The 27,043-nt window shown below is 35.3% G+C and overlaps 1 protein-coding gene across 1 annotated transcript in view; it reads right to left on the bottom strand.

The window, feature by feature from the left end:
• Positions 1-2,633: 2,633 nt before the first annotated feature.
• LOC106708765 (homeobox protein Nkx-2.1) overlaps positions 2,634-27,043 on the bottom strand; it is a 30,022-nt gene continuing 5,612 nt past the window's right edge. The window contains exons 2-6 of the mRNA XM_014500318.2: positions 26,833-27,029; positions 18,400-18,548; positions 14,807-14,902; positions 5,059-5,145; positions 2,634-3,357 (exon numbers count right to left, since the gene is read on the bottom strand). Coding sequence (XP_014355804.1) covers positions 3,127-3,357; positions 5,059-5,145; positions 14,807-14,902; positions 18,400-18,548; positions 26,833-27,029 — 760 coding nt within the window. The 3' untranslated portion in view covers positions 2,634-3,126. The remainder of the gene's footprint in view (positions 3,358-5,058; positions 5,146-14,806; positions 14,903-18,399; positions 18,549-26,832; positions 27,030-27,043) is intronic.

Below are 27,043 nucleotides of genomic sequence, written 5' to 3'. Positions count from 1 at the left end.
CGTCGTAATATGAAACTGTTACGAGTATTACAAATTCAAGAGGCCAATAGTTTCAATTTGGTCCGCCCTCACCTGTCCCTCTCAGTTAATCCGCCATTTTATTAACGTGCCCTCCGTAATTCCGCACACGTGCGCGCTTTGTTCTACCAAACTGAGTATCTATTCCGATACAACTTTATTTCTTTTCACAGTACAATAGAAAACTAACTTAAAGTCTGAGAGAATAACGCTTAAAATGCAGTATTGAATCTATAACACATTCGTCTTTTTGCAAATTTAATGTGCTATGTTATTATTTTGTTTTGGCGGGCCGTGACTGACATTCAAACAACAAAGTCGATGTTGCCATGCGGAATAAACTGTTACGCGTTATGAGAGATTACCTGGTAATCTGGGAATATTGAAGACAATGAAATAAGCTTACGAATGATGTTAAGGAGGGTAGCGATATAAACATTTTATAAATGTTTTGATGTATTGTTTTTATACGATGTTACATTAAATATTTTCTTTTTAATTCATATTGCTTGATTAAAAGTGTTGAAGAAATTAAATCTAATAGACATTATAAATGAAAAGCGGAATAAAACTCGTTAATTTTTATTAATTTTATAAATCGAAATTCATTACACCTCTTTTCTCGTTATAATTACAAATTCCTTCTCATTATTAATAGCATTATTTATAATATTACTCGTTATAATTTTCCCTAAAACTAATCGAAATTAAATCCATCTATTTGTCAGAAGTTGTATAAATTAAATTAAAAAAAAAACATTAATTACATTTTTGTTTTTATTACAACTGACAAATTAGTTTTATTTTTACAACAAAAGGTGCTTATTGCTATAATTCATTTATGAACGCTTTCTTTCGCGCCATTTTCTACGATACTGTCAATTCACTAAAGAGAATTTCTTACTAAAGAATTATTTACACTATTCGTTTATTATGACACAAAGTAAAAATGCTGATTTAAGTACAAATCAAACAACTCGGGGTTTTATTTCTACGGAATTAAAGTTTTCTAATTTTTTTTCAATTACATGTTTGTTATTTTAAACTGATGGAAACACTACAGCCTTTCTCTATTATAATTAAAATGTAAAAATAATTTGAATTTCATATTACATATTTCTTATTATTCTTTGAAAAATAAAAAAATAATTCGTTGTATGCTGTTTCAAAATTATTCAAATACATTTCGTCAAAAACAAAAATAAAAAGAAATTGTAATTTTTGAAGGAATACATTTGATTTAAAATATAATTAATACATAATTCAAAAATAAATTTAGTACAGTATGCAATGTTAATTATATTTGAGCAAGAAATCATGTTGAAGATTTATAGACTGGCAACACATTAAATAAACTGTCATAATGAATTCCGCCCGCTACTCGTCTATCTCAATAATATTTACACATACTATCTACACACACAAACACTGATCGTTTTAAACATAAATTATTCTATTCACACAACAATTAACTACAATATCAGTTATTTACAGCAAAATACAATTTGACTCGCATAATCTGTCGCATCGCAAGCATTTTTACATTCTGGAAAGATCGTTATGAATATCTGAACCAGTGGACATGAGTCAAACTAAATTACGACAGCTCACTAACGCGACCCCAGATAATGTCAATAAAGTTTCACAAGTCTTTTGTCGTACTGTACTGTAGCTGTCTTGTATTTTTCTTTTATGGAATTTTCTAAAGTTAAGTAGGTTTTATATATTTTGTGTCATGACTCTAACCGCGATAGTAACGACTTTGTCACCTGGCCAGATATTCTTGTTTGAATATACACTCATTTGTTTATAATTTATTCCAACGATTAACTAAATTTTTTCTAAAAAAAAACTGCCAATGAAAGACGGTGTTTACGCTATTTGTTAAAATTGAGATATACATAATTATAACGTTAAGTTTTTGTAAAATAAGATTACAGAGTGATATAGGTTGTCACGTTATTTTTTTTGTGGGAAAAAGAAAAAAAATAAAATTAAATAAAAGTGACAAAAATTAGAAAAGAATATAAGTTATATTAGTAAATAAAATGAATAATGAAAAAAAAAAACAATTCTGCAAATTACATATTTACGAAGAATGGCATAGATAGTAAGATGTTACTATGGTACAAATCTTTACAAATTTTTAATTATGGGTTGGAATGAACTATAAACGAATTAAGTATAGTTTTTTTTTTAGTTAAGATATATGTATACGGACAAACTATCATCAAAACTAGTGTAGCATCAATGTTCATTGGTCTACGATTTGTATGTGAGTTTGTATGTCTGATCATAGTCTCCTAAACTGCATGGACTCTTCTGACAACTGAAATGACATTTAATTTTTATGTGTCTATGGGTTGAGTGTTGCCCGTTTTGTGTCTAGAGTTTTGCATATCCATGTACATATATCCTAATATGTATTTAGGAGATAAAACAATATTGAGACAACGTTTAGTTCACAGTTCACTACACTATAAATATCTCTATTCGACTTACTGTATATTTAAAAAAAATCTAAATAAACAGCAGTAGCAAAACTCTAAACGATTCAAAAACATTCTAATTTAAGATTGTATTTATTATTTCTCTATATTAAAAATGTATCTCGTAAACGGAACGTTACAAAAATAATAAAGTCAAATCCGTAATTGTGCTTAACTAGTTCTAATTATGTACACAGTACTCCCCCCCTCCCCCACTCTGCTCCACCGCGCACGACATTAGCGTCCACTGGCACTCGTCACTCGTCATTGTGTCACTGCACCACTCGCGATTCACCTGTCTGTCAGATCGGTCGCGCCCGGCGTTGCTTTACCAGTGACAATGTTCTCCTAGGTTTTGATGCCTTTGACTGGTTTGAATCAATGAAAATCATAGCAACGACCACCTCCAGCTTAATCCAATGTAATTAAAATGATTTAACATCAAATTTACAATGAACAAACCAAAGATGGTCTGTATTTTCTATTTGTCTATTATTTAGATCTATGAAATAATAATTGCACTCAAAAAATATGTAATGAGATTCAAACCGTGGCTTTGGATCTAATCGAAATACATTTCCTCCTTGAACATTGTCTCGTGGTAAAGCTGTGGGAACTTCTACCAGGCGCGGCCCTGCAGCGGGAGGTAGCCGGAGCACTGCTGCTGGTAGGCGGCGGGCTGACGGTAGGCGAGCGGGTTGCTGCAGGCGGCCTGCGCCGGCGCCGCTGAATACCCGGACGTGGGTGTGGCGCAGTGGCTGTGAGCCGGCGAAGATGACTCGCCCGAGCCGCATGGCTTACCGTCCTTCACCAATACCGGCACCGCCACCCGCCGTGGTGAAGATGATGACTAAATAACAATACATTCATTAAAATAAGCCTTGATAGAAAAAACTTCACAAAAGCAATTTGATAAACGATTTCATATTAACGACTTTATATTCCAGGTTTAAAGCCAGAATATAATCAGTTTAGACTTATTCATTAGTGTGTCGTAGGCCAATTTACTTATCTTCCTTTTTGTTACTTATCTCTGAACTTTAGTTTTATTACAAAAAATTATAAATATGTATATTCTTTTGTGTATAATATACTAACTAATTCGTGCACGCAGAGTTAAAAAGCTTAGTAAGTTGCCTATGCACTATTCGAGACAGTGTTTCTGAGTTAAATTTCATCCAAATTCGTTTAGCTGTTCATACATCCACTAAACTTTCGCATTTACAATATCAGTAAGATAAAAAATAGTGTACCACCGACTGTGCAACCAGTTGGTCAAGGCTGCAGAGAAAGGAACCTTCTCACAATACGCGCGGTAGAATACTTTTGAATCAGGCCCTTTTCAACTGTTCTGCGAAAACTCTTTGCGTTCTCTTCGAGTTATATATGTATTAGTAAGTATAACGAAGATTTCAATAAAATGTGATAATTACTCATCTCACTAAAACGAGTATATAACTAAACGAATTATCCTTCCAAGAATATAAGAAAAATGAAATTATAAGTAAGTTATCACAATTCAAGGACTGTTTTAATTAGAAATGGTGCTCGATCAATAAACTGGAGTCGAGTTGCGCCGATGCCGGCTGCCGGCGGAGAAAGTTCCCGCCAACATTCTGGCGCCCGGCGGCGGCTTCGCGCGCTTTTGCACAAATTGAGCCAATTCTCGACTTCTGGCAGCACTCGCCTTTTCATCTTACTGTTAATGTCTGATTTTAATTGAGTGTCGTATTGTATTTGTACAATTGTATTTTTCTTAAACTATTAAACATAAAAATACCCAGAACTATATATTGTAGATATTTAATGGGATTTATACCTTCCGACTATATTATATTAAGACTTGTAAAGAACAAAATGCTATTTAAGGTAATTCATGTCTTAACTATAATGTGTTTTTACCAAGATATATCAACTTGAGTTGGGATTGCCTTTATTATGGCATTTTAATTATAAAAACTAAATTTAATTTTTATTTAAATTTAAATTTTTATCGAATTAAAAAAAATACACCACCTAATGACCAAAAACATAATTAACAAAAATGTATTTTTTATAGTTAGTGACACAAGCAACTGGGAATTGCGTGCCGTTGTTAACAAAATAATCATAATAATTGTAGGGTTGCCAGATTCGGCGTCGCGTTCTCCCGCGGCCGGGAGATCGCTATCGAGTGGGCAAAGTCTCCGCGCAAACAAGGGGCCCGCTGCGCAGTCAGCACATGATTTTATCGCACATTTAATATTCATTATTCATTTACCGATATTGAAATTTAAAAAGATTTAAGGAACAAATGGCCGACGAGAAATAAAGCCAGTGTTTGATTAAATCATTTTGCAATCTGTGGGAATTTAAAATAAGTACACATTTTGGGATATTTAGGAATGGTAAAACTCTTGAATATGAAATTGTGTCGTAAATAAAATTCGTACCATAAATATACACCGTAAATAAGATTAGCAACATTTGTTTAGTTTCAATATTAATTATTTTTACATAAAGCTCACTGAACTTATAAAATAAGTAGATGTGTTAGTTTGTTTGTAAATACCTGATTGTGTTGATTTTGTTCCGCCATCGCTTTCTCTTTGGCTTGTCGTTTGCACTTGTAGCGATGGTTCTGGAACCAAATTTTAACCTGAAACAAAATATTCCTTTTAATTTTTGCAACAATCGATGCACTTTTTCAAAATAATTCGTTACCATTCCTGCAATGTGAGATTTGAGATATGCCTAATACGTATTATCAATTCGAAGCAATCGTATTTTTTAGTTATAAGAAGCAATTTACCTTTTCGTAAAAGCAATAAGTACTAAGGCGTTATTTATTTAGGATTCCTAAAAATTATGATTTGTGCACACAACTAATGCTCCTAGTTAAGTACGAATACATGGTAACCTTATAATTTGTTCGCGATACAAAAGTCAACATCCTGGGCGACTGAGCGCCTGACCTGCCTGAAATTAGCGCTCGAGCACGCTGCAGCGCAGTCAACACTCCACCTTAATGACGAAAGAATAAACAGAACGCGATGTTTGCCCCGCGGAGCGGCCGGCCTTTGTCTACGAACGTTCTAAACGCAGCAAAATATACTCTTTATTTATTATTTATACATCGAGAGAGTTTCCTCCGTGTTTATTCTTGGAAATGGATGTGTTCCCCTCGGCTTCCCGAGTCGCGGCGTTTCGTTATGAAAACTCCCGCGTACATATCCGCCATCTTGATACACACAGCGATACGTTACAGTATAAATTGCCGCCATTTTATATATGATCGTCGAGATCAGTTGCGACAGCGATCCAGGCGTGATGTAGCATAGATTGCGTAACAACTTTCTCAATGTTCACTTTAGACAACGACGATAGTCTACTATTTACTGAGATTGCAAAACATTTCTAGCAGTATTTATATTGATTATGATTGGTATTTAGGGACAATGAAGAAAATATGTTGATTCATCATCATCTCATTGACCTTGTCCCACCTACGTAGGGTCGGTGCACCAGGTTTCCGTCCTCCAAATCAATCTGTCTTCAGTCATCTCCATTGTCACCCCCTTCTTGATCATGTCACCTTTCACGAAATCCACCAATCTCTTCCTAGGCCTATCTCTACCGGTGTACCTCCACACTCATACTTAAAGTTCTCTTTGCCACATGCGTTTTATTGTTGATTAAACCTACTTAAATAACATTATTTAACCAAAATGAAACCTGAAAAATACGTAGAATTTATTAGGTGCTTTTATATCTCAAACGTTCATTAGCAAAGTTAAGTGATAGAGGAATAGTTGGCAGTTGAAACGTTTAAATCGCACGCGGCCGCTCGATTATTTATGGCCTACGAGGTGCCAGTGAGAGGTAATGAGCGGGTGACGGCGAGGTGCGGCGGCGGCGGGCGTCGCTCATTGCTCTCCCGGGCCTCGGACGCTCTCCTCTCGAGTACTTTCTTTTCAATCTTCTTGTGCATAATGTTTCGTGTTTCCACACGCACTCAACACACGAGTGTCTCATCAACTTATTTGTTTTACTTCTCAATAATTGTTGTTTCTCGTCGTTGAGTGATACGACATTTCGGGTGCGTCTTTAAGGGCCTTTACTTTACGTGTTCGAAAACTTTACACCCACTTAGCTGCCGTTTTGTTAGTCTATCGCCTTCAATGATAATTTAAACAAAACTAATCATTTCGGGTCCTTAAGTTTTTAAAGTGCGATTTAATTCTCCGTAACAATAGGTTGTAAAATATTTTTGGGAAAAATATAATGATGGCCACCCAGACAGCTGTCAACAAGTCAATTTTGGCGCCAACCTCATGGAAACATATTTATCAAAATTATACCACCTCTCAGCATTTTTATTTTTATTTTGAGCTTCAGTCTAACAAATACAGTTCAAAATGCCTACGTTTTTCTGATTATGTACGTGATTGCGACAGGTACGAGATCGTACGTAGGTGTTCCTTTTCTGAGAATAATGACTTGCGTTATTTAGTTCAGGGTCACCATAAAATAATAATCATTAGAGTAATCAAGTCGCTTTGGAGTCGGTTTGATGGCCAATATTTTATTAAAGTGCTCTTAACAATTGTAAGATGTATTAAAACAAAATTAAAGCTTAGGTTTAATTTCCACTTCGTGGTTACCACACCATGTGCATGTAACTTTACAAATAATTATCAAGTCGCAGTCTTAGAAGTCTTTTAAAATCCGTTTTACTACGCCCAGACACAGCAAGTTATTCAAATACAATTAAAATTTCTCATGTTAGTATTTTATTTATTTATTTTAATAGGTACACAATACAGTTTAAAACCAAAAGTATTGTTTGTCTTAAATTCTTACTAGCGTTTATGTTGTTCATATTAAAAAAAACTAGCTTAAAAATAGGCATCGTGATTAATTTTGCACATAAATAATGGTCACCCTAAAGCGTCAATTAATATAAATAAATGTTGCCCTCGTATTTGTTTAGCTCTTCATCGGCTGCACGACTTTTTTCCCGACGGCGGGCGACGGTGAGTTAACATTTTCATTCTGTTATTTCGATCCCACTCTGACGTGTTGATTTGTCCATTTAAAACAATGTTATTTATTTTTAACAATATACTCCTATTGTTACATGGCATATCTTTATAATTTAAATATGATATTGTGGTTATTTCAAAGATAATGACAGATAAAAATATAAACCATAGACCACACCAATTGCAATTTTTACTGAGTCACGTCTCATTCGTAACATCATAATTTCTTAAAAATTACGTTATCTGTTCATTTGTCCTGGATTGCGCTCTACTAGACAAAGATTTATTGGTATAAAGAAAAGTACTTCACTAATTTTGTTATAATAAACAAGTTGTTTCGAACATGATAATATTATAAATTGTGCATCTTTATAAAAGTTCTATTAAATCATATAGCGACCTATGTACACTAAGTCGCACCTGTAATAACAACGATATGACGGCGTTCAAAAAAATATCAATTTACGAAGTATTTGTCGCATTCACTCACGTACAGTTATCTACGGAATTTCGTTAACGTGTATTTCTTCGGGCGTAAGGTATAAAATCGCTTGGCTAACTTTAAAACTTACTATTGATTTATTTTTTGCTTTAACTGTTCAATATTTTTATAAGTAACAAAATAAATGAAGCATTGATGCTCTATCGGGGAGACGCGTGTTTACTCAGTGACCGCGGCGGCCATTGTTGTGACGTCATTTGACACACAAATCTGACAGCGACGTTTCAAAATTTTCAATTCTCTATTCAATTTTGTTAAATGTTTAAAATCATTAATGTAACTGTATTACACAACTAAATTTAAAAGTGAAATAAATAAATGACAATTTTGTGGATGTTGCAATTTTTGCTATCACAAACATGGATTGTTTCTATCCCGTTGTCAAATTCCGACTTTTTGCAGGCATGTATGTAATTATTTTTTTAAGCCACTGTTCACGCTTTTAAGCTGATGAATTATTGTAAATGCGTCAAGAGCTTTAACATAAGTATAAAGAAGTGAAAAATTAAACACTTAGTTCGAAAAATAACGCAACAGAGATCGCGCTGAATGGAAATCCGTAATCTTTTTAGTATTATTGTAAATGCTATGTTATCATTAAAAAAAGATCAGTTAATTGGCATAAATATGTAATAAATAAGCGAGCCTATATTTCTGCGTGGGAGCTCCCGCGCATTAGCTTTGCGCCCGACGTCCCCTGCAACTCGACCGTGAACTATGAGCTCCCCACAAATATTTATGTAGCAATTCTCTAAATTAATATTTGTTTAATACACGCTGATTATATCGCTACAAGTTGTATGAGGAACGTATAGACATATTATAATATACTTAATTCACAACTGGCAAGACAATTATTGTTGAAAACAACTCTTCCGATATCCTTAATAAATAAAAAAAGGAAATGAAAACAATTCGAAAGAAAAAGTGTTAAACAAGTGAACCCGATAAATAATCTTACTAATATTATAAATGAATGTTTGTTTGAAGGTATCTCCAGAACGGTTCAAATCTCTACGAAATTTATCATAGATGTAGAGTAGATCATAGTCTGGAAGAATACATAGACTAATTATTATGTTTTTAATTGCCCGTGAACGAAGTCGCGGGCGACAGCTAGCAGATCTATAAATGCTTCAGTTTGATTGGATGAGTGGTGTTTGTCAGAAGGTATCTGCAGAATAGTTGCTTTTATCTGGATAAAATTTGGTAAAGATGTAAAACACCGTCGGAATGGACACATAGGCTAATAAACAAGTTTTTTTTTTAAATTCCGCGAAGACGTCGTCACGGATAAGAGCTAGTTATTTTATAATTTATAAGTCATGTGAATATCTTATATTATATTATAATGTATTGACCGTACAGCGAGAGTTCTCTTTTAAAAAAATTAATACACTTAACCTCAAAAAATACCCGCGCATTTGTTTAATAACCGTAAAAATATTAGTGGACGTAACAGAAAGGGGAAGAATTTTGCGCATGATTTCGCAACGTTTTCATATTAAAATCCTTACAGATCTGATGGGAGATTAAATTTTATTGAATGGTGGTGTTTTTATAGCGATCCATTGTGTTCGCAGATTAGTGCTATCTAAGAGGATAATGCACCTGACACGAATCTATTGTTGCGAGGTATGTTGCGGCCGCATTGTGCGGTCTGTACAGTCTATACACGGTGTTGCCATGTTTGCGTAGGACGGATCAATTTTTGCGAATTCATTCTGGCATTTGACATTTTTGTTATATTTCTATGCTTTTTTAAAATGTCATTTTGTTAGTAATAAGAAATGCATCTAGTAGTCAACTCTTAGACGTCTAGGCTTTCCCTGGTCATCGTATCGACCATTGTAGAGACTTTTACAACTTCGACCTTTGCTTATAAGAACAGTTAGGACAAATAGAATATGATTTGTTTTAATTTTGAATGCTTATAATATATGATTTCATCAAAAATCTCTAAAAACTTAGGGCTTATAATAAAAATTTATATCTACAACAAAACAATATAACACTAAACTAAAAAAATGGACATAATATTTCAATATGTTTGTATATTTACAATGTCTTTGGCCTCTTTTTATGTTACATCCTCATCTCAGAATTGGAGGGAATTCGGTTTGACATATCGGTGAAGTTGAATGCGCGAGCGGTTCTATTGACTATGATACCATAAACATTTTTTTTACTTTATCGGCGAAATAAAGCAAATGATTTCATTGCAAGCGGCTTCTGACAGGAAACGTATTGAAATCTCACGGCGATTAGGAGATTAGGAAAAAAAATGAAGTGGAATTATTGGAAAATTATAGGCTATTATAGATTGAGGCTGCGAAGGCTTTGTGGCAAATTTGGGGTTAGCTAAAGTAATTGCTGTTGGTTATACTTTGTAATTTTTTTTAATATTTCGAGTACCTTACTCCACAATCAGCGGTTTTCATAGTATTCAATAAGGATACGCAATTTTGTTTATTGTTGGTTAACAATTATCTTGCTTATTGTACACAATAAATGAAGCTTCATTGCTTAGTGCAGACTTGATATTGTCGTGATATTGTGATATCGTGATATTGATTTACTTCAAAATGCCCTTACAAGGCTTACATCGTTTTTTTTTTGTTTTTGGGACCGATAAATTTGCACTACAAAGTACCCGAATATGTATATGGTGTAGCCAATCCAGTAGCATTGTTTTGGTGTTTTTTTGGTGTAGAATAATTAGTCAAAAGAGCTGAACAATAACAAAAAATCTCCCATGGCATAGAGTAGCGGCATATAGTCACGCGCTTGACTCATTCATTATCTGTGGGTTATTAAAAAAAGGCGGGAAACAAAGACCTACACGGCATTCGACACAATCAACCCTTCCCATTGTGCGGGGCACGATCCGGCTGCGTTTTGTCTGCCTGGTGCCTGCCACTCGGCGGCCGGAAGCTGCGCATGCGGGTCCTCGAGATGTTTTAATGCGAGCAATAAGATAATGGCGCTCAGCTCGGCCCGGCGCACAATGACGCGCTGTCAGAACACGTCTGACAGCGGCCAATGGACGCCAGTCTCCACTCGATAGTGTTGCAACATACAAAAAATGTACATACTCTATGGTTTCCTCATATGCTATTGCATAAGTGGTGTAATCAGTAATACAATTGTACTAGTAACGTTTTAAACCAAAACCAAAACTCAAATTAGATCAAATCAGATTTGTAGAAGCTTCTGCAATGTATTAAATACCAGATCTGACAATTACACTTTGTGTAGGTTTGTGAAACAAGGTATCAAAGGAGATTAATAAACGATTCGTATTGGGAATTGCTTTGAAATGGAAGCTCTCATCCCGACGGCGGCGGCGGCCGGGGAGGTGCTGTATCAACAGTGGCAGAGCGGCGGCGGGCAGCGGGCTGCGGGCTGCGGGGGCCGAACATCGAAATTTACTTAAGTTAAATAACGAAACGCGAGCCGTCTGTTTGTTCGCTCCGAAAATCAAATACTGCTGAATATTGTGGCCATCGCCGCGCTCCAACTTCGCCTTTATTGCACTCCCGACTATACAGGGCTGACAATGTACTACCACAACAGTCCCGAAGATACGACTTAATATTGTACATTTCATCATCACTGGATCTTATAATCTGAATTGTTGTTTTCCTGCTGATAAATGGATTCTATACTTGATGTAGCGAAGCCTTTGACATAAACATGATTGCATTACAACATTTAAAATAAAAAAGAAACCAAGTCTTGTCGTGAATAACCTTCTAAAAAATGTGTCTTAACCCGTGAAACTTAAGTTCATATTTTCAATGTTTTAAAACATTGAGTTGTCTATGGTCATGTGGCATCCCTACATGTATTTAAACTACGGTATGAATATGCAGGAACGGAATGCGTTTAACTCGTACATCGCGACCGCCTATTGCTCCGCTAGGGTTAGCAATTTCACCAACAATCGCTCTTCTTGCACCAACAAACCTTCTAACAAATAGTCAACATTTACAAAATTTTGAAAATAAAGTCAGTCACAGAAAAATTGTATTTAGACCAGAGATTCCCAAAAGTTTCTTTTAGACCATTTATATCTACAAATTGGGATCTCCCAATTCAAAATGTTACTGATATCTGTGAGTCCTCAGTTCTTCGGGAATAATTGACCCTAAGACATTTAACACTAAGATGGACCGAAAAACTAGTTAAGGTTGAAGCCAGCCAAGATTAACCAGTAATGGATCAGAGTGTTAAGTAACTACGTCAATTAAAATAGAAATAATATAACTGAATGTAAATGTTATCAAAGTTATAAATTGGTAAAAATTATATTATTTGTAAAAAATTTAACTTTCTTTAGCCTTTATCCCTTTTACGGATAACGGAAAACTTTTAATGTAAAATGCACCTTTCTACTGTATGTTAAAGTTTAAATCCATTTTCAATGTTGTGTCTTTGTGAGAAAAAGCTAAGTTATGCAAAATTTAATTATGCATGTCTAGGTTCATTATACATGGTCTAGGTCTATGGGAACACTGCGTCATATAAAATGATTTATTGGTAGAGGTAACATACTTTTAGAGTTTTTTTAATAATTTTATCAGAACGATGTATAATTTGTCATTTTTACATGTATATAATTATTAAGTTTCAAAGCTTGATAAATCTAAACTAGCAGTAAATTAGGACTCGTTTAACCACCACAGTTTAACCAATCAACGTTGATATGAGTCAAATTAGTCAGGCCCTTGATGATACGAACAATGAAGTATGCAAAGCACAGACCACAATTCAAGTTTTTGAAACAATTGAATAACCCGATTAGAATGGTGAAATTAAATTATTTTAAATTTTAACCCATTAATTTATATACAATTATGATTTTTACTGAGAATTTTTTATGATCAATTGATGTGGATTTATTTATAATTTTTGATTTATGTAAGAACTCTATTGTTATTCGTTATGGTTTCGAATTCCTTACAACATAATATGTTATACTTTGGGTGTTTTTTTTTTCATTTCATTAATTATTTAAATATTTAATGTAAAATTGTTGACAACTGACATCTAATTTAAACGATTGTAGCTCTATGCAAACCAGCACCGACAGGCTGCACGCTGACCGCGCGGCCCCGTCATTGTTTCCCGCCGCGTCAGTTTGACGTTTGTTTTGGCGCGAATTCAAAACGCTCCGTCGTAAATGGTGTTGACACCCTCAGAATGGAGATTATTCATGGATGTTTGCGGCCCTTTGTTGGGGTTATACGCCGAGTTTATGAAATTTATATTGACACGGCCGAGATTATCGAGTCTTTGTTGTGAAGGATTCGAATTCGCGCGCGTCGCGGTGTGGGAAAGTGCGCCGCGTGCCTTTGACAGATATTAATAATTGAACTCGTGAATGGTTTATTTGCGGCCGCATATATAAATTTATTAAACAAAATACGCTAAACGTTTTCACTTAACATTAACGTTGATAAATTGGATCAGTAAAAAATCACGAATAAATTTTATAAAATTTTCACTTGTAATACTTTTACTGGATTGATTCGTGATAAGATTAGGAACTAACCAATATAAATAATTTTTGACCTCTTCAGATCAAAAACCTAAATACTTCAAAGGGAACTCACCAAGCACTATAATAATAAAAACCTTAGAAGCCACAAACATCCCCTCAGCGTAGCATCCTCACGGTACGCTGCGTTACTCCAGTGACGTCATCAAAGAGCTCTCCAATTTGAAGACAGCACTCGAATAAAAAAATCCAAACAAGTGAAATTTTGCAACTCAAAGGTGATCGGAGGTCCTCTAGACCGCTGGCGTGAGACGAGATGCCTTTAACGAGATAACCCTCGGCGATATTAATCACCCTATGTCTCCTACTATCGCCGTGTGAACATATTTATAAAAAAATATCGTTACTAGACATCTCATAGCTATATTTTGACCTCGTAACCTAGAGAACTTGCACAGTATATTAGAAATTAAAATGGTGCCCATAACAAATTTCTACGCCCCAAAAAATAAACGAGTTTAAGGTCTTTCCCATAGATATGTTGGTATTAAAATATTATTATAAATTTATTTTTAAGAGAATAGAATTAAAAATAAATTAGTAGTCTATGTCCTATTCCAGACTATATCTGTTCCAAATTTCATCCATATCCATTTATTCGTTTTGAAGTTACCCATGTGTCGGAACTAACCGATTTGTTTTTCTTTTCGGTTGCAACAACAGACGGAAGTTGTAAAACATTAGCCGGCGGCATTTCGTCCCCGCGTGGGCGTTTTGTGTTCGGTAATTGGATCCGGGTAATAGGGGATGTCCCGGTCATAGCCCGAGGCTGGTGTTGCCTGTTGTGAACTGATTTATGTCGTCTGTGTCGCCGACATGCCGCGCGCTCGGGGCGTGTGGTGACGCCTTAATATTGTTGTGCTTGAGTGGTCGGCTATTGTGGGCTATGTTATTTATGATTGTATCTGTTTAAATTGATAGTATAGACAAGAGGGAGAAATTATTGTTTTTTTTTTTATTTGAAGATGCGGCACTATAAAGTTACCATCGTTGTTAAATAGTGCTCCAAATTAAAGTGTAATGAATTAATTTTAGTAATGTAGTTTTTGTAGTTGGACTTACTTGAAATAAAATGAAATGCAATTTTCCTAAGTTTCACTACAATTTAGTTTTCGCAATGATAAGATATTTAAGGAAGAATAGTAGAAGCTATGCACAATTATTGTAAATTCATACAACATAAAATGTATGTGTGTATAAAGGTACTGACCTGCGTGGGTGTTAAGTGTATGAGTGAGGCAAGATGCTCGCGCTCCGGCGCCGACAGGTACTTCTGCTGCTTGAACCGCCGCTCCAGCTCGTATACCTGCATACATGAAAATAAATATACGCTATTCCAACTCTCATTTTAGTCCACGTTCCCTTCTCCCTTCCAAGCCTTTTCTTATAAGGAAAGGATAGGAAGGGAATGTGGATTTGACGGAGGATGGGACGCATATGAAGAGGATATATCATCTTTCTGTGCGTTCCCTACTCTGTCGATTAAAGGTAGGCAACGAATCTGGAATTGCAGATGTCTATGGGCAGCGGTCGCTTCACTATTTATGCGTATTCAGGTGACCGCTTGCTCTTTTACCACCTTATAATATAAAAAAGAAAACAAAGATAAACGAACGCTTATGACACTTACACATATTACACACAAGAGTAAATCCCTTCGTACACAAGATAATTTATATCTTTGAATCCCGGCGATCTCAGTTGCTAAGTGACTTACGCAATAAAATGTCATAAAGCTTAGTACACATGCACGCGTTTGTGACATTTTATTATATTGTCCTGTATCGACAAGATCGTAACGAAAAAGTTGCCATTTATTTTAAGATGGCGGAGCAAATCTAGAGTTGACATGTAGTCATTATGTCTGACTGTACTGACTAAATACATGACTCGTGTCGACGATTCAACTCGATGCGAGTCCTTTATTCGATTGCGACGCAAGGATACAACATTACTTTAAAATATTTAAGTTGCCTTGTGTAGGATGAGTAAGTGAATTAATTCAAATGAGTAGGTACCTAAGTTTTTTTTGTGTACTTTTCTGGGTCTATACGTTTGTGTGGGACATGTTTCAACATAGGTACATAAAATTGTTTTATCTTTTGGGGTCTTGTATGTCTCGAATAACCCTAGAAATTCTCAATATCTCATTGTTTTATTTCATCTATGTTTACGCAACATGATGAACAATCACACGCACGCACACATGCGAGCATAGAAACTCACATAAGCGATAAATCTGTAAAGGCAACGAGAAATTTCCCGGAATAGAATTAATTACATGATCCGGATAACATAGGTGGCATATCTGAGCTCACCCCCGGGAGGCGGGGCCGGAGTGGGAGGGGCCGCGGGGGTGGCATCCCCTTTCCAAATTAAATAGCTACGTTAGCGTTATATGGCTCAGGTAGCGGGAATGTCTAATTACTTATATATCATCGAGGGGTGTTTGGGCGAGCGGGGGTTGGCATGCGGAGCTGGAGGGCAGGGGGTAGCTTCTTGATGTTTCGTTTTCTTCGACTCGAGACGTTGTTTGATGTTTTCGAGTTTCATCGATCGAGTATTTTATGTCGTAATGTTCCAAGTCTCGGAGTCGAAGTTAAAGCTGCAAGGGAATTTTCCTTGCGCTATCGACACTAGCCTAGTAACTGATTTGACTAAAATGTTTAGCGAGTGTTGTCACAATTTAATAAACAAAAGCCGATCAAAGCGTGATAAATTTTAAAATAAATTGATTTTTTTTTTAATTTACATATTTGCATTTAGAGACGGTGTTGTTTTTTTTTATTCATTTTCGTTGCCTTTATTACAAAAGGCGAATCAAAAAAATGTTTACGATAAATATGTATTCATTACTTAATTTAAATAGTTCGATTCGATTAAATACATACATTGTATATTAGGGTCTATAAGTCTGACCTCTAATTTACCCCACCGCCACCCCCCTGCGGTATACAGACCCGGTTTCCTACCCTCATTATACCATTCTACTTCCATCTCTCTGAAATTGTACGATTTACTTCTCGACTTGTAGGATAAAGTGTAACTAAAAAAGCCATTTAATATTATACTTGTCATATTTAAACTTCTATAAAGTTTCTATAAAAAGTTTTTACAATAAGTAGATAATTAAACAAATAAATAAATCAATCGATGGCTCCTATGAATAAGGGCCAATGTGCAAATTGACATCTTTTTAGGAGAGGCTCTCAAAGTTTCAACCATATAGGGAAATAGGTCGCTTAGGCCATTTTACTTCAACAAAAAATAACATTTAAATGTGTATTTCGTTTTGTACATGTTGTTGATAAACAAGGAGGTCACCCCTAACTGGTGATGATGATGAAGATTTAACACAAGAAAATAAAAATCACCAATTTGTTACTTGCCCTTGTTCATAGGACCCATCGAAATTATGATTCTATAATGAAATAAAAAAAAATGTTTTACGCACTAAATCTTAAGAATTATGAATTTTTCGTTCTTATATATTAAACCGACTACAAAAAAAAACTTGTGAGCCGTCATGGGACGCCTGGCAGATGTGAAACATCGTGTCTGTACAAGTAATATGCATAAAATATTAAACATTATAATTAAATAAATAATAATAATGATAATAATGAATATAATGATAATAATAAATAATATTAAATATTATTAAAATAATATGTATACCTTAGTATGGCGTGGCGACCTGTCGCCACGGCAAGCGTCGCCACGCCAACAAATCGGTTTACAAGTGAGCCTATAGATGTTTCACATAAATTAGAAGGTTCTCAATTCGTCGATATATTTTTTCTTTGTTTTTTATTTGCACAATAAAATACCTTTTGTTCATTATCTGTATTTAAAAAAAATATGTTTTTTTATTTTGCTCGTTACAAAACTAACATTCAAATAAAAATGATTGAGATAAATATAATATGGTAAAATAAATTCGTATTCGCAAATAAAATTATATAAAGACGAGGCGAGACGTCTCCCCCGACGGAGCGTTGTAAGGCCGACTACTAACGACAGTTTTATGTCTGTCAGATTTTTACTGCCCTCACACGATTGTACCCTACAGCATAGGGATTAAGAATACCTCTCATTTATAAAACAAAGTACGTTCGAATCCCGATAAAAAATAAGTTAAAAAAAATATATGGAAATCAGAAATTGAGAGCTTTCCATATTACATTTAGTTTTACAATAAGGTACTGAAGTTGGACTTACTTTTGAAAGATGGGAAAAAATTATATTAAAATAATAAGTAACCGTGAACAGCGAGCTTTAAATCCACCAGGTAAACACCCCATGCGTATTTTATTTGTAAAATGATCGGCAAATAATGCACCCCCGTGTCTGGAGGGTTGGCGGACAAAGTGCGCGCAGTTTAAGGGTTAAGTGAACAAAAGTTTAGACAGGGTGCGTGAGGTTAATATTAATCATGTCAGCGCTCCCTGGTGCGATCAAGATAAACTGCGTATATATCTTTAAATTGTTGTTAACATGCTTGAGTTGTCCTCACGTAGTAAGCTTATCTTCATCTTTGATATAAAGTAAGATAAATGATTTGACTAACTTTAACTTAATAACACGAAGAAGGTTTTATAACCCGTAAATCTCACGTTTGGAAAACGATCAAGGCTTTTACTCAAAAAATACTTACCTCCTCGTGTTAGTCGAGTTATTAGCATCGTATTGCGTCTCTCATTTTCTACCCGTAATGATACTACGAACGTACTATTTCACTATTGTTTTTCTTAATTCTGACTTAATTTTAAAACTTAGAGACCAGAATTTGTTCTATCTCACCTGAGCTTGTGTGAAAAGCACCCTCCGTTTCCTACGCTGCGCGAGCGGGAACTGCATCGGCTTGGCGTCTGGTCCAGCACACGCCGCCAGCCCTCCCATGTTGTTGACGTGGCCCATGCCGCCCGACGTCGATGTCATCAGCCTGGAAACTAAAGCAGCCGCTCAAATACACTACCAAAGTATAAGTAAGGTGTTGGCAGATGAAAACATATGACGATCATTATAGAACGTCGATAATTAAAAAAAAACAATTAAATTTCATATTAAAATTTAAGGCTACATTAGGAAAAGCGGACATAAAATCTGTAGTAATTGACGTTAACAATGTTTATAATGTATGAATTTCTAACATTTATTGTTCGTATATTAAGTCGGTTTCATATTGCCTAAGTTTTCATATCTGAATCTAATTTAAAAAATAAATTGCATAAATACATCAAGCTGCAGACCAAGACTTAACAGATAAATAAATTTATTTCTTGATAATGAAGATCGTCAACAAAACATTTATAGGTAGATGTTGAGAGCAATAATGGCTTTCGCGATGTAATAGCGTACGTACAGATTAAAAAGTTTCAAGGGAAAAAATGATGATGATAACTTAAAGCGGAAATTTTACAATTTTAATTACATTGTCACAAACGTCCCAGCGCGTCCCATTATCATTACGTAAAAAAAGGAATTAATAACAGCATGAAAAAATTAAACTCCTCGCGCTGGCTACGCTCAAGTGTCAGCCCGCCATTTTCGCTAATGACACTAGACGTTTCCCGCGCGCTGAACGCTCTGCTCCGCACTGCTTTATTTTGCACAGATTCAAAATAGCGTTTTTTTATATTAAAAGTGGAATATAAGTTTATTTCTATAACTACTACTAAAATGAAAACATACAAAATATCATTTATTTAATACATTTATCTTATGATATGAGAATATTTTAATATTTTCGAGTATAGCTGGACGGTAATAAATATACCTAGAGTTTTATTTTATTATTTTAAATGCATATTAAATTTTACATATTTCCCAGTTTCCTATATTTATTTATTACATGTTTATGGTACAAAACAGGGCAGGGCTTTTTTTAAAGTATTTTCTGCATGTAACTATAAAATAATTTGCAAACGATTCAAATTTAATTCAGTATATTGCAACCGATGTTAGCTTATAAATGTTTCTTAATGTGTTGATAACGACGACAAATGGTTGTAAACTGTGCCTATCGAAGTTTAAGAGGACATTCGATCGAAAGCTCGTATTTTTAAAGTCGCAGCGCTATTCCACTGTTAAGATTAGATTACTCTTTTTACCTAAGTACTTGTATTAAAAAGACAAAAATAAAATTGAGCAGCCGAAATTTAAGCATATTTAAAGAGTAATTTTCATTCATTCCGTGTTAACTATCTAAAAACAAAATAAATATGGACGAGAGCAATTCTTGCTTAACGTTACTGCGGCGCACGGATTTTTCGACACTTGTGAAAATTATTACCAGAATTTACTTATATAAAATTACTATAAGTATAAGAGCAATAAAATAAAATTGAACATTTTAGAACGTTTTTCACCATAAAAATATCCATTATTCAGCCGTCATTTCGGCAGTTGGTGTAAGACCGGGCAATGTTCCACGCATTATACCCGACGGATTCAGAGTTCATTCTATTTACACAACACTCAAGTTCCGAAAAGGGTCTTTCAATATAACTCCCCATTCTGTCTTACTTTCGTCGCCATTGTAGGACCTCTACGCTTCTGTTTTGGCTGTATTATTCCGTATCTTTGCCACATCAATGTAAGAAAAAAATAGTCTGCCGCGCTTTGTAGAAACGTCAATAGGGACGGACATTTTGTTATCGAGTCGGGGAATCTTTAAAATCGTATATTAATCGAATTGTAGTTATTTTGATCGGGCACTTTACCTTTTATGAGGGTTAATAGAATAAAAGCGTTTAATGACGCGACAGTTAACAGATGTTTGTAGTTTTTTATCCACATGTCCTACATATCAAATGTTATAAAATCATGACGAACAACACTCATAAAAAACAACTTAAATTCTATATGTATATTGTAGAAGAATCATAATTTTGACATGCGAATAAGACAACACGCCTCTTCGTTACCTTTAACCAAAATTAAAAAACAAACCTGTCATAATAGTTTCCCGCCATTTCTTAGTGAAATAAATCTACAACCCTAGCTACAGTTTTCGGGGTCAGAACTGAGAATGCATAATGTTTTCACAACAAATGCTGTAGTAATTGCAAAGGGAGATGGCCGGACGGCTTCGGTCACCGGCAACCTATACCATGTATGTAGATATGTATCACAATTTGATGAATTGAAAGTCATTGTTCTAATCAAGATGGCTGCCGAACAGCTGATTGTATTACAGATTATTGCTTACTAAATATTTATTATAGCAGATTTTGAAAACGAAAATATGTTTTGGGTACATTTTTTTTTTAAATTAGCTGTTAGAAATAATCCTCTGTAGACTAAAATATGCTTACATCTTGATTTTAATTGAGGAAGTTAGATGTAGGTAATACTTCCAACATTTAGATATAGTATTTTCGGAAAAGCACTAAGCAATTTTCTCGCTGAAATATTGTTGTAAATATGAAATTGCTCTCGGTTCCAAAGGTTGGTATTAGATTTTGATATTATAATTCAGACCGTGCTCTCTAGTTGAAAATCTTTAACGCGTGGACAGTGGGAGTGTGTTTGATGACCGGGCAATTGCCGTGAAATTGGCCGGGGCCGGCAGAGCTGCACGTGACGGACCCCGCCGGGACGCCCTCTAGGTGTCGACTCTCAACATTGTTGTCCATTAACATACTATATCTATGTTGAATATGTATTTGACATTCAATAATATTTATTACTAGCTTTCGCCCGCGTCTCCGTCCGCGCGGAATTAAAAAAAAAACTTAATAAGTACCCTATGTGTTCTTGTAGACTATGTTCTACATCTGTACCAAATTTCATCAAGATCCATTGAGCCGTTCTGGAGATACCTCCAGACAAACATCGATCAATTTAACCATCCATCCATCCATCCATTCATCTAAACATTCGCATTTATAATATTAGATAAGATAAAAGTTTTTTTTAAACAGCAACATCAAAGGTAAAAAAATGGAAGATGATGGAGATGAAGGAACATGAATCAAAGTATCATATATAAGTATAAAACTGGCCCTTACTAAGAAATAATTTAAAAATATACAAAAACTCAAACGACGAATGTGTAATTTAATATTATAAGATTTACGTATGATTTCACGATATACTTAAAGCATTCCAAATAAATACAGGCAAGAGGAAAACTTGGATGACATTAACACACTTGAAATTTAAAAAAAACATGACCAAAGAGGTTTTTAGTGAAAGTTAAACAAATCGAAATGTTGCCGATTTACAATTTGTTGTTTTGTTGAAGTTATACTTTAATGTTATCTTTGTTAAATATATTTTTGAATGTGCTTGTTGAAATGTCACTTCTGCGAAATATTTCATCATCAGCTTACTTTACGTCCCCACTGACCTCGGAGCCTACCCTAAGTTAGGGGTGACTAGACCATAGTCAAACACGCTGGCCTAGTGCTGGTTGATTTCACACATATCTTTGAATTTCTTCACAGATATGAGAAGGTTGCATCACGATGTCTTTCTTCAACGTGTGAACGTTAGATCAACGGTAGGTACAAGGCGGGATTGAACCCAAGCTCTACAGATTACACGTCAATTGTTTAACCTCTGAGCAACCGACGCTCTTGCAAAATAATTATATTGAATAAAAAGTAACGCAGACTATGCTTAGTTTTTAAATTCTCTTAGAAGTATGTTTGTCAGAAATAATCTATGTAGTGACGAAAATAAAACACTAAGATATAAATAAAATTCCAATATAAGTGACAACGAACGTGCTACCGAATTACCCATCCTCATAGTTCTTCCCACACCACTTGTCTTTATGTTTGTGTGTCTACAGAAAATTTTATACGTGAAATTGTCGATCTGTACGTGAAGAACATACGTGCGCTGGGCAGAGTCGCGTTGTCGCCGGTCAATATTTACTCACAACTAATGGATTTCGCGAACGGACCCCGACACGTCATCTGCTCAATTCTACTGTTCGATATTTTACTTGTATTGCAACAGATTAAACTAAAATGCATCATTTTGTTTGATTGAATGTGTTTTTTTTTAGTTTTAAAAGTAAAGCTACTGGACAATCTAATAGTCATTCAGAAAGATAAAGCAGATTTTAAATTTTGTATCTAGACACAACGAGGGGAGACCTACACAAGATTCAAAAACATAACACAATCTATATAGTCTATATAGTCCAAAACCAAGAAGTACCAACATAAACTCCAAACTCTATGGTCAGAAAAACATAAGCAAAACTTTTTCAAACGTGTCATAAATCAATGTTCGCGATACCTGAGCGTCCGAGTGGCGTACATCAAACGGAGTCAAAGGCACTCGGCACCGGTCAGCCTCAAATTAAAACCGCCTGCGGCCTCGAGAGCGTCACTTAGCTTTCGTCTAATGCGGCGAGTGGACGCGTCAGTAGCAGCCGGCCGCATTTGTCTTCCTTTATACCAGGAAGCCAATGTTTACCAACCCATTTCGACTTAGGTTTTCAACGCTTTTTACATTACAAATTATAAATTCGCTATGGTTATGTAACTTTTCCTGATAAAATAGCAAAATAAAAGTTTACAAAAACACTTAAGTCAGCACAAATATGAATATCTGAAAATTCAAAATGCAAATATAATTTATCAGCTGTGTGAAATAATGTCGATTAGCTAATTTAATTTATCCCATAGTTGTGATCTTCCGCGAGAACAATAACTATCAAATGTGTCGTCACATCGTCTACATCATTTTCCGATCAAGCGCGTCTGATAGAGCCACTGTTTTTACAGGCATGAGGGGAGTGATGGTAATACAATAGGGCTATTATTCCCGATGTTGATTCACGCACAATTTGCCAGCGGGCGCGTTTATTTAGCGCTGGCAACATTCTCCGATACTCTATCGCGGGGGGATACCGGGTTTTTGTTACGGCCGTCGACGATTTTAACACGATTACTGTTACCGAATTTGCCAGTGACAGATGTGATGGTAATTAGCTTTTATCACTTGAAAATAGAAACAATAAAAACTAAATTAAATTAACAAATGTCTATACTATACTAGGGTAAATACTAAATTGAGCTCAGTACATAGTACACAAATAAAAAAATACTTTGACAATGAAAATTAGGTTCAATAAACAAGCCGCAAATTCTGTTTAAATTTTAAAGGTGTCGTCGATATGATACAAGATTTGTTGAAGTGACTGAAGTAGCGACTCGAGTGGGCAACGCATATTTATCTATATTTCAACTTGCATCGCATTACGTGGGCTAAACTAAAAATGATTTTAGGCGAGCCTTCGACTGCCTCGACCTCACGCTATTTGCCGACGTGAGGCTTCGTGTTTACGTAGCCAAGGCTCTAGTGGTGGACAAACATGGGACCGATCGACGGAATTGCTTATTTTGTCTCTACCTACACAACTCCCTAGTACAGGTATTCACGGGAGCCGGGCGTGCCGCAAGGCAACGCACTCGGACCACTTTTTCTTACACACTTCTTACCTCTGTAGTGGTATAATAATTCGGTGGACGACATTCGAGAGCGTGTTTTACGCTTAAATGGAATGTTACCGTTTTAATCTGTTTTCGGGTGCGCTTCAGCGGTGAGGAACATTTGTTTTCAGATTTGAGAGTTTAATGATGCTTGAGCATGTTGAGAGACACTTACAGGAAAAAAAATCTTTCTTGGTACGAAGTAATGGTAATTAATTTTTATATTTGCCTTTCTAAATACATCATAAGCTCTCTCGACCTTAACCTGTAACTATATTAATTTAAGGCATAAATATTATGGAAATTGCTCGATTTTGACGAGGAAAATCTTGTATTCGGTTCTTGTTTTCAAAAATACTTATTTTACTATCATCATCATCAGCTCACTATACGTCCCCACGGAGTGGCTCGGAACCTACCCCAAGTTAAGGATGACTAGGCCATAGTCAACCGCGCTGGCAGAGTGCGAGTTGGTTGACTTCACACATATCATTGAATTTCTTCTCAGATATGTGCAGGTTGCAACACAATGTTTTCCTTAACCGTAAAAATGTACATATGTAAATCGAAAATCGAAAAACACATTGGTACATGTCGGGATTCGAACCCAGGACCTGCAGATTGTAAGTCATGCGTTTAACCCCTGAGCCACCGACGCTCTTTTAATTACACATAGATCATTTTTTTTTGAGTTTGTTATCCGTTGTTATTTGGAAGGGAGGTTGTAATAACATTAACTACTTTGACACAACTAAGCATGTTAACTTTAAAATTTTACTTTGTAAAAATATAGATAAAAAAATCAAATATGGCACCACAATTCTGTACCTACTGTGCCGCTTGAAATATTTTCAGTATTAATAATATAGCTATAGCATTATGCCATTAAACTAAAATGAATATTAAAGTAAATTGAAGCTGTAACTTCAACTTTGTTTTATGGTGTAACATAATTCCATTGTCGATGGCTATCTTCCTATCATTGTCTTCCGGCGTTGGAGCGCGGTCGACGCCATCTTGTTTCTCGAGTGAGCTTTTGAAATTAGTTTGGCAAAATGTTGAGTTGTATTTGGACAATACAGAGATTGTTTTCATCGAGTCGTGAAGTTTGTTAATTAAGTATCAAGAGAATCCGATCACCTTCAAGGTATAATTAAATTAAATTCTATCAAAGAATAGCTTTTTTTGTTGAATACTGAAGGTGTGTAGTAGGCTTAAGTCAAGCCGGTTACACGCCATCAGTTTAGAGCACAAGACTAACAGTTAGAATGTTTCTTACAAACGCACGTTTTAATTGAACAATCCGACTGTACTTAAAACTATATTTTCAGCCAGCTTTAGGATTAGTTTACAAGATATACTGTTCGTAAGAAACGGGATTCTTACCACGATTAGGCTGTTTGAGCTCCCGATATTTCGGCACAGTTGCATGCGCCATGTTCACGGGTTGACTGGTGTTGTGCGGTAGTGTAAATAATGTTAAAGATAGCCGTATCGTTCTACCTTCTTTCTGATTCGGCGATCGAAATATCGGGAGCTCGAACAATCTAATCGTGGTAAGAATCCCGTTTCTTACGCACAGTATATTAGTAAAAACCAAGAAAGTTTGAAGTTATATATAGTTTACAAGAGTTCATTTATGTGAATTTATTAAGGACCTACTTTATTACGTATCATAGAATATTCATCATGTCTATTAATAGTCCGTAAACAGTTCATATTTGCGTTATCACAATAAATATTAGATCAAAAATACGTACAAAATAAATTGTTTTTTTATATAAATTTGATTACTAAAACAATATCAAAATTTGTCGTAATATTGTTCTGTACAAACCAACAAGTGTTGTCGGTAATTAATAAACAAACTATAGATAATATTAAATTACAAAGGTGTTGACTTATCAAAAGGGGATATCCGATCTCCCGCGACGCACTCCCGTCAAAGATCAAGTTACAGATCAATGAATAGCTTTGAAATAAATGCGACACTTAAGGTAATATTACCATTACCGTAATAAAGTAATGCATAAAACTATTTTCTTTACAGAAAAAATAATGTATTTACTTACAGAACATGATTTTAGTCACTTATTAATTAAAAGACTTTTCTAATAATAAAATTGATACCAAAAGCAACTGATGACACGTGATGACAATCTTTACTAAGCGAAAAGCAATTAGGAGAAAATATAATAACTCTTAAATATCAAAAATATTGACTAGATAGACATATAAACAATGGGTAATCTTACGCTAGCTTTGGAAATAGGCATAAAACTGCAACGCGTGTCTTATCTATCTTGCAGTTAATCTAAGGTTACAAATACTGGGAGCGGGCGCGGAGGCACGCAGACTTTACCTTTTTAAATGTTTTTACTGTGCTCTTAATGGTGTTGACAAAGGGACATTGCACTGCAATCTGATAGCATTCGTTTTTTTTAATTATAGGATCAAGTGTTTACGACTAAATTATTATTTTAAAGAATAACTGACATAATTTCGGTTAACAATAATTTAGGCATAAAATTCCCTTAGTAAAAACATGATAACAATAATTTTCTTATACCTACAGGTGAGATAACTTTTATCTAAGTTACTTAACTTTGTAATAGTGTCGCTACATGAGTGAGTCAAACCTAGCTTGTTTTCTAGTGCCCTAAAACTCATTTTAGTTGAAGTGAAAACTTTAGCATTTTTAGCACTGAAACCGACATTATTAATATATTTAAATATAAGTTGATGTAGCAGAAAAAAATAACTTGATGTGCAGACTCACTGGCAAACCTGGGGTCGTTTGATGCGGGATACCAGCTCGCGCCGCGCATATCTCCGTAGTGCGGTAGGTCTGCGGGTGCGCAGCCGTAGCCTTGCACCGGCGCTCCGCCGTACAGCGGCACCGCGTACGGGTTGGCCGTCATGCCGCAAGACGCCGGCCCCAGCGGCGAGTTGATACTGCTCCCTGAAGAATTCGACCTGCGGAGACATCT

The sequence above is a fragment of the Papilio machaon genome, chromosome 17, assembly GCF_912999745.1.
Source record: "Papilio machaon chromosome 17, ilPapMach1.1, whole genome shotgun sequence".
In the NCBI taxonomy this organism is placed as follows: Eukaryota; Metazoa; Arthropoda; class Insecta; order Lepidoptera; family Papilionidae; genus Papilio; species Papilio machaon.
The sequence above is the reverse complement of the archived record's forward strand: the minus strand, read 5'-3'. Positions and strand labels throughout refer to the sequence as shown.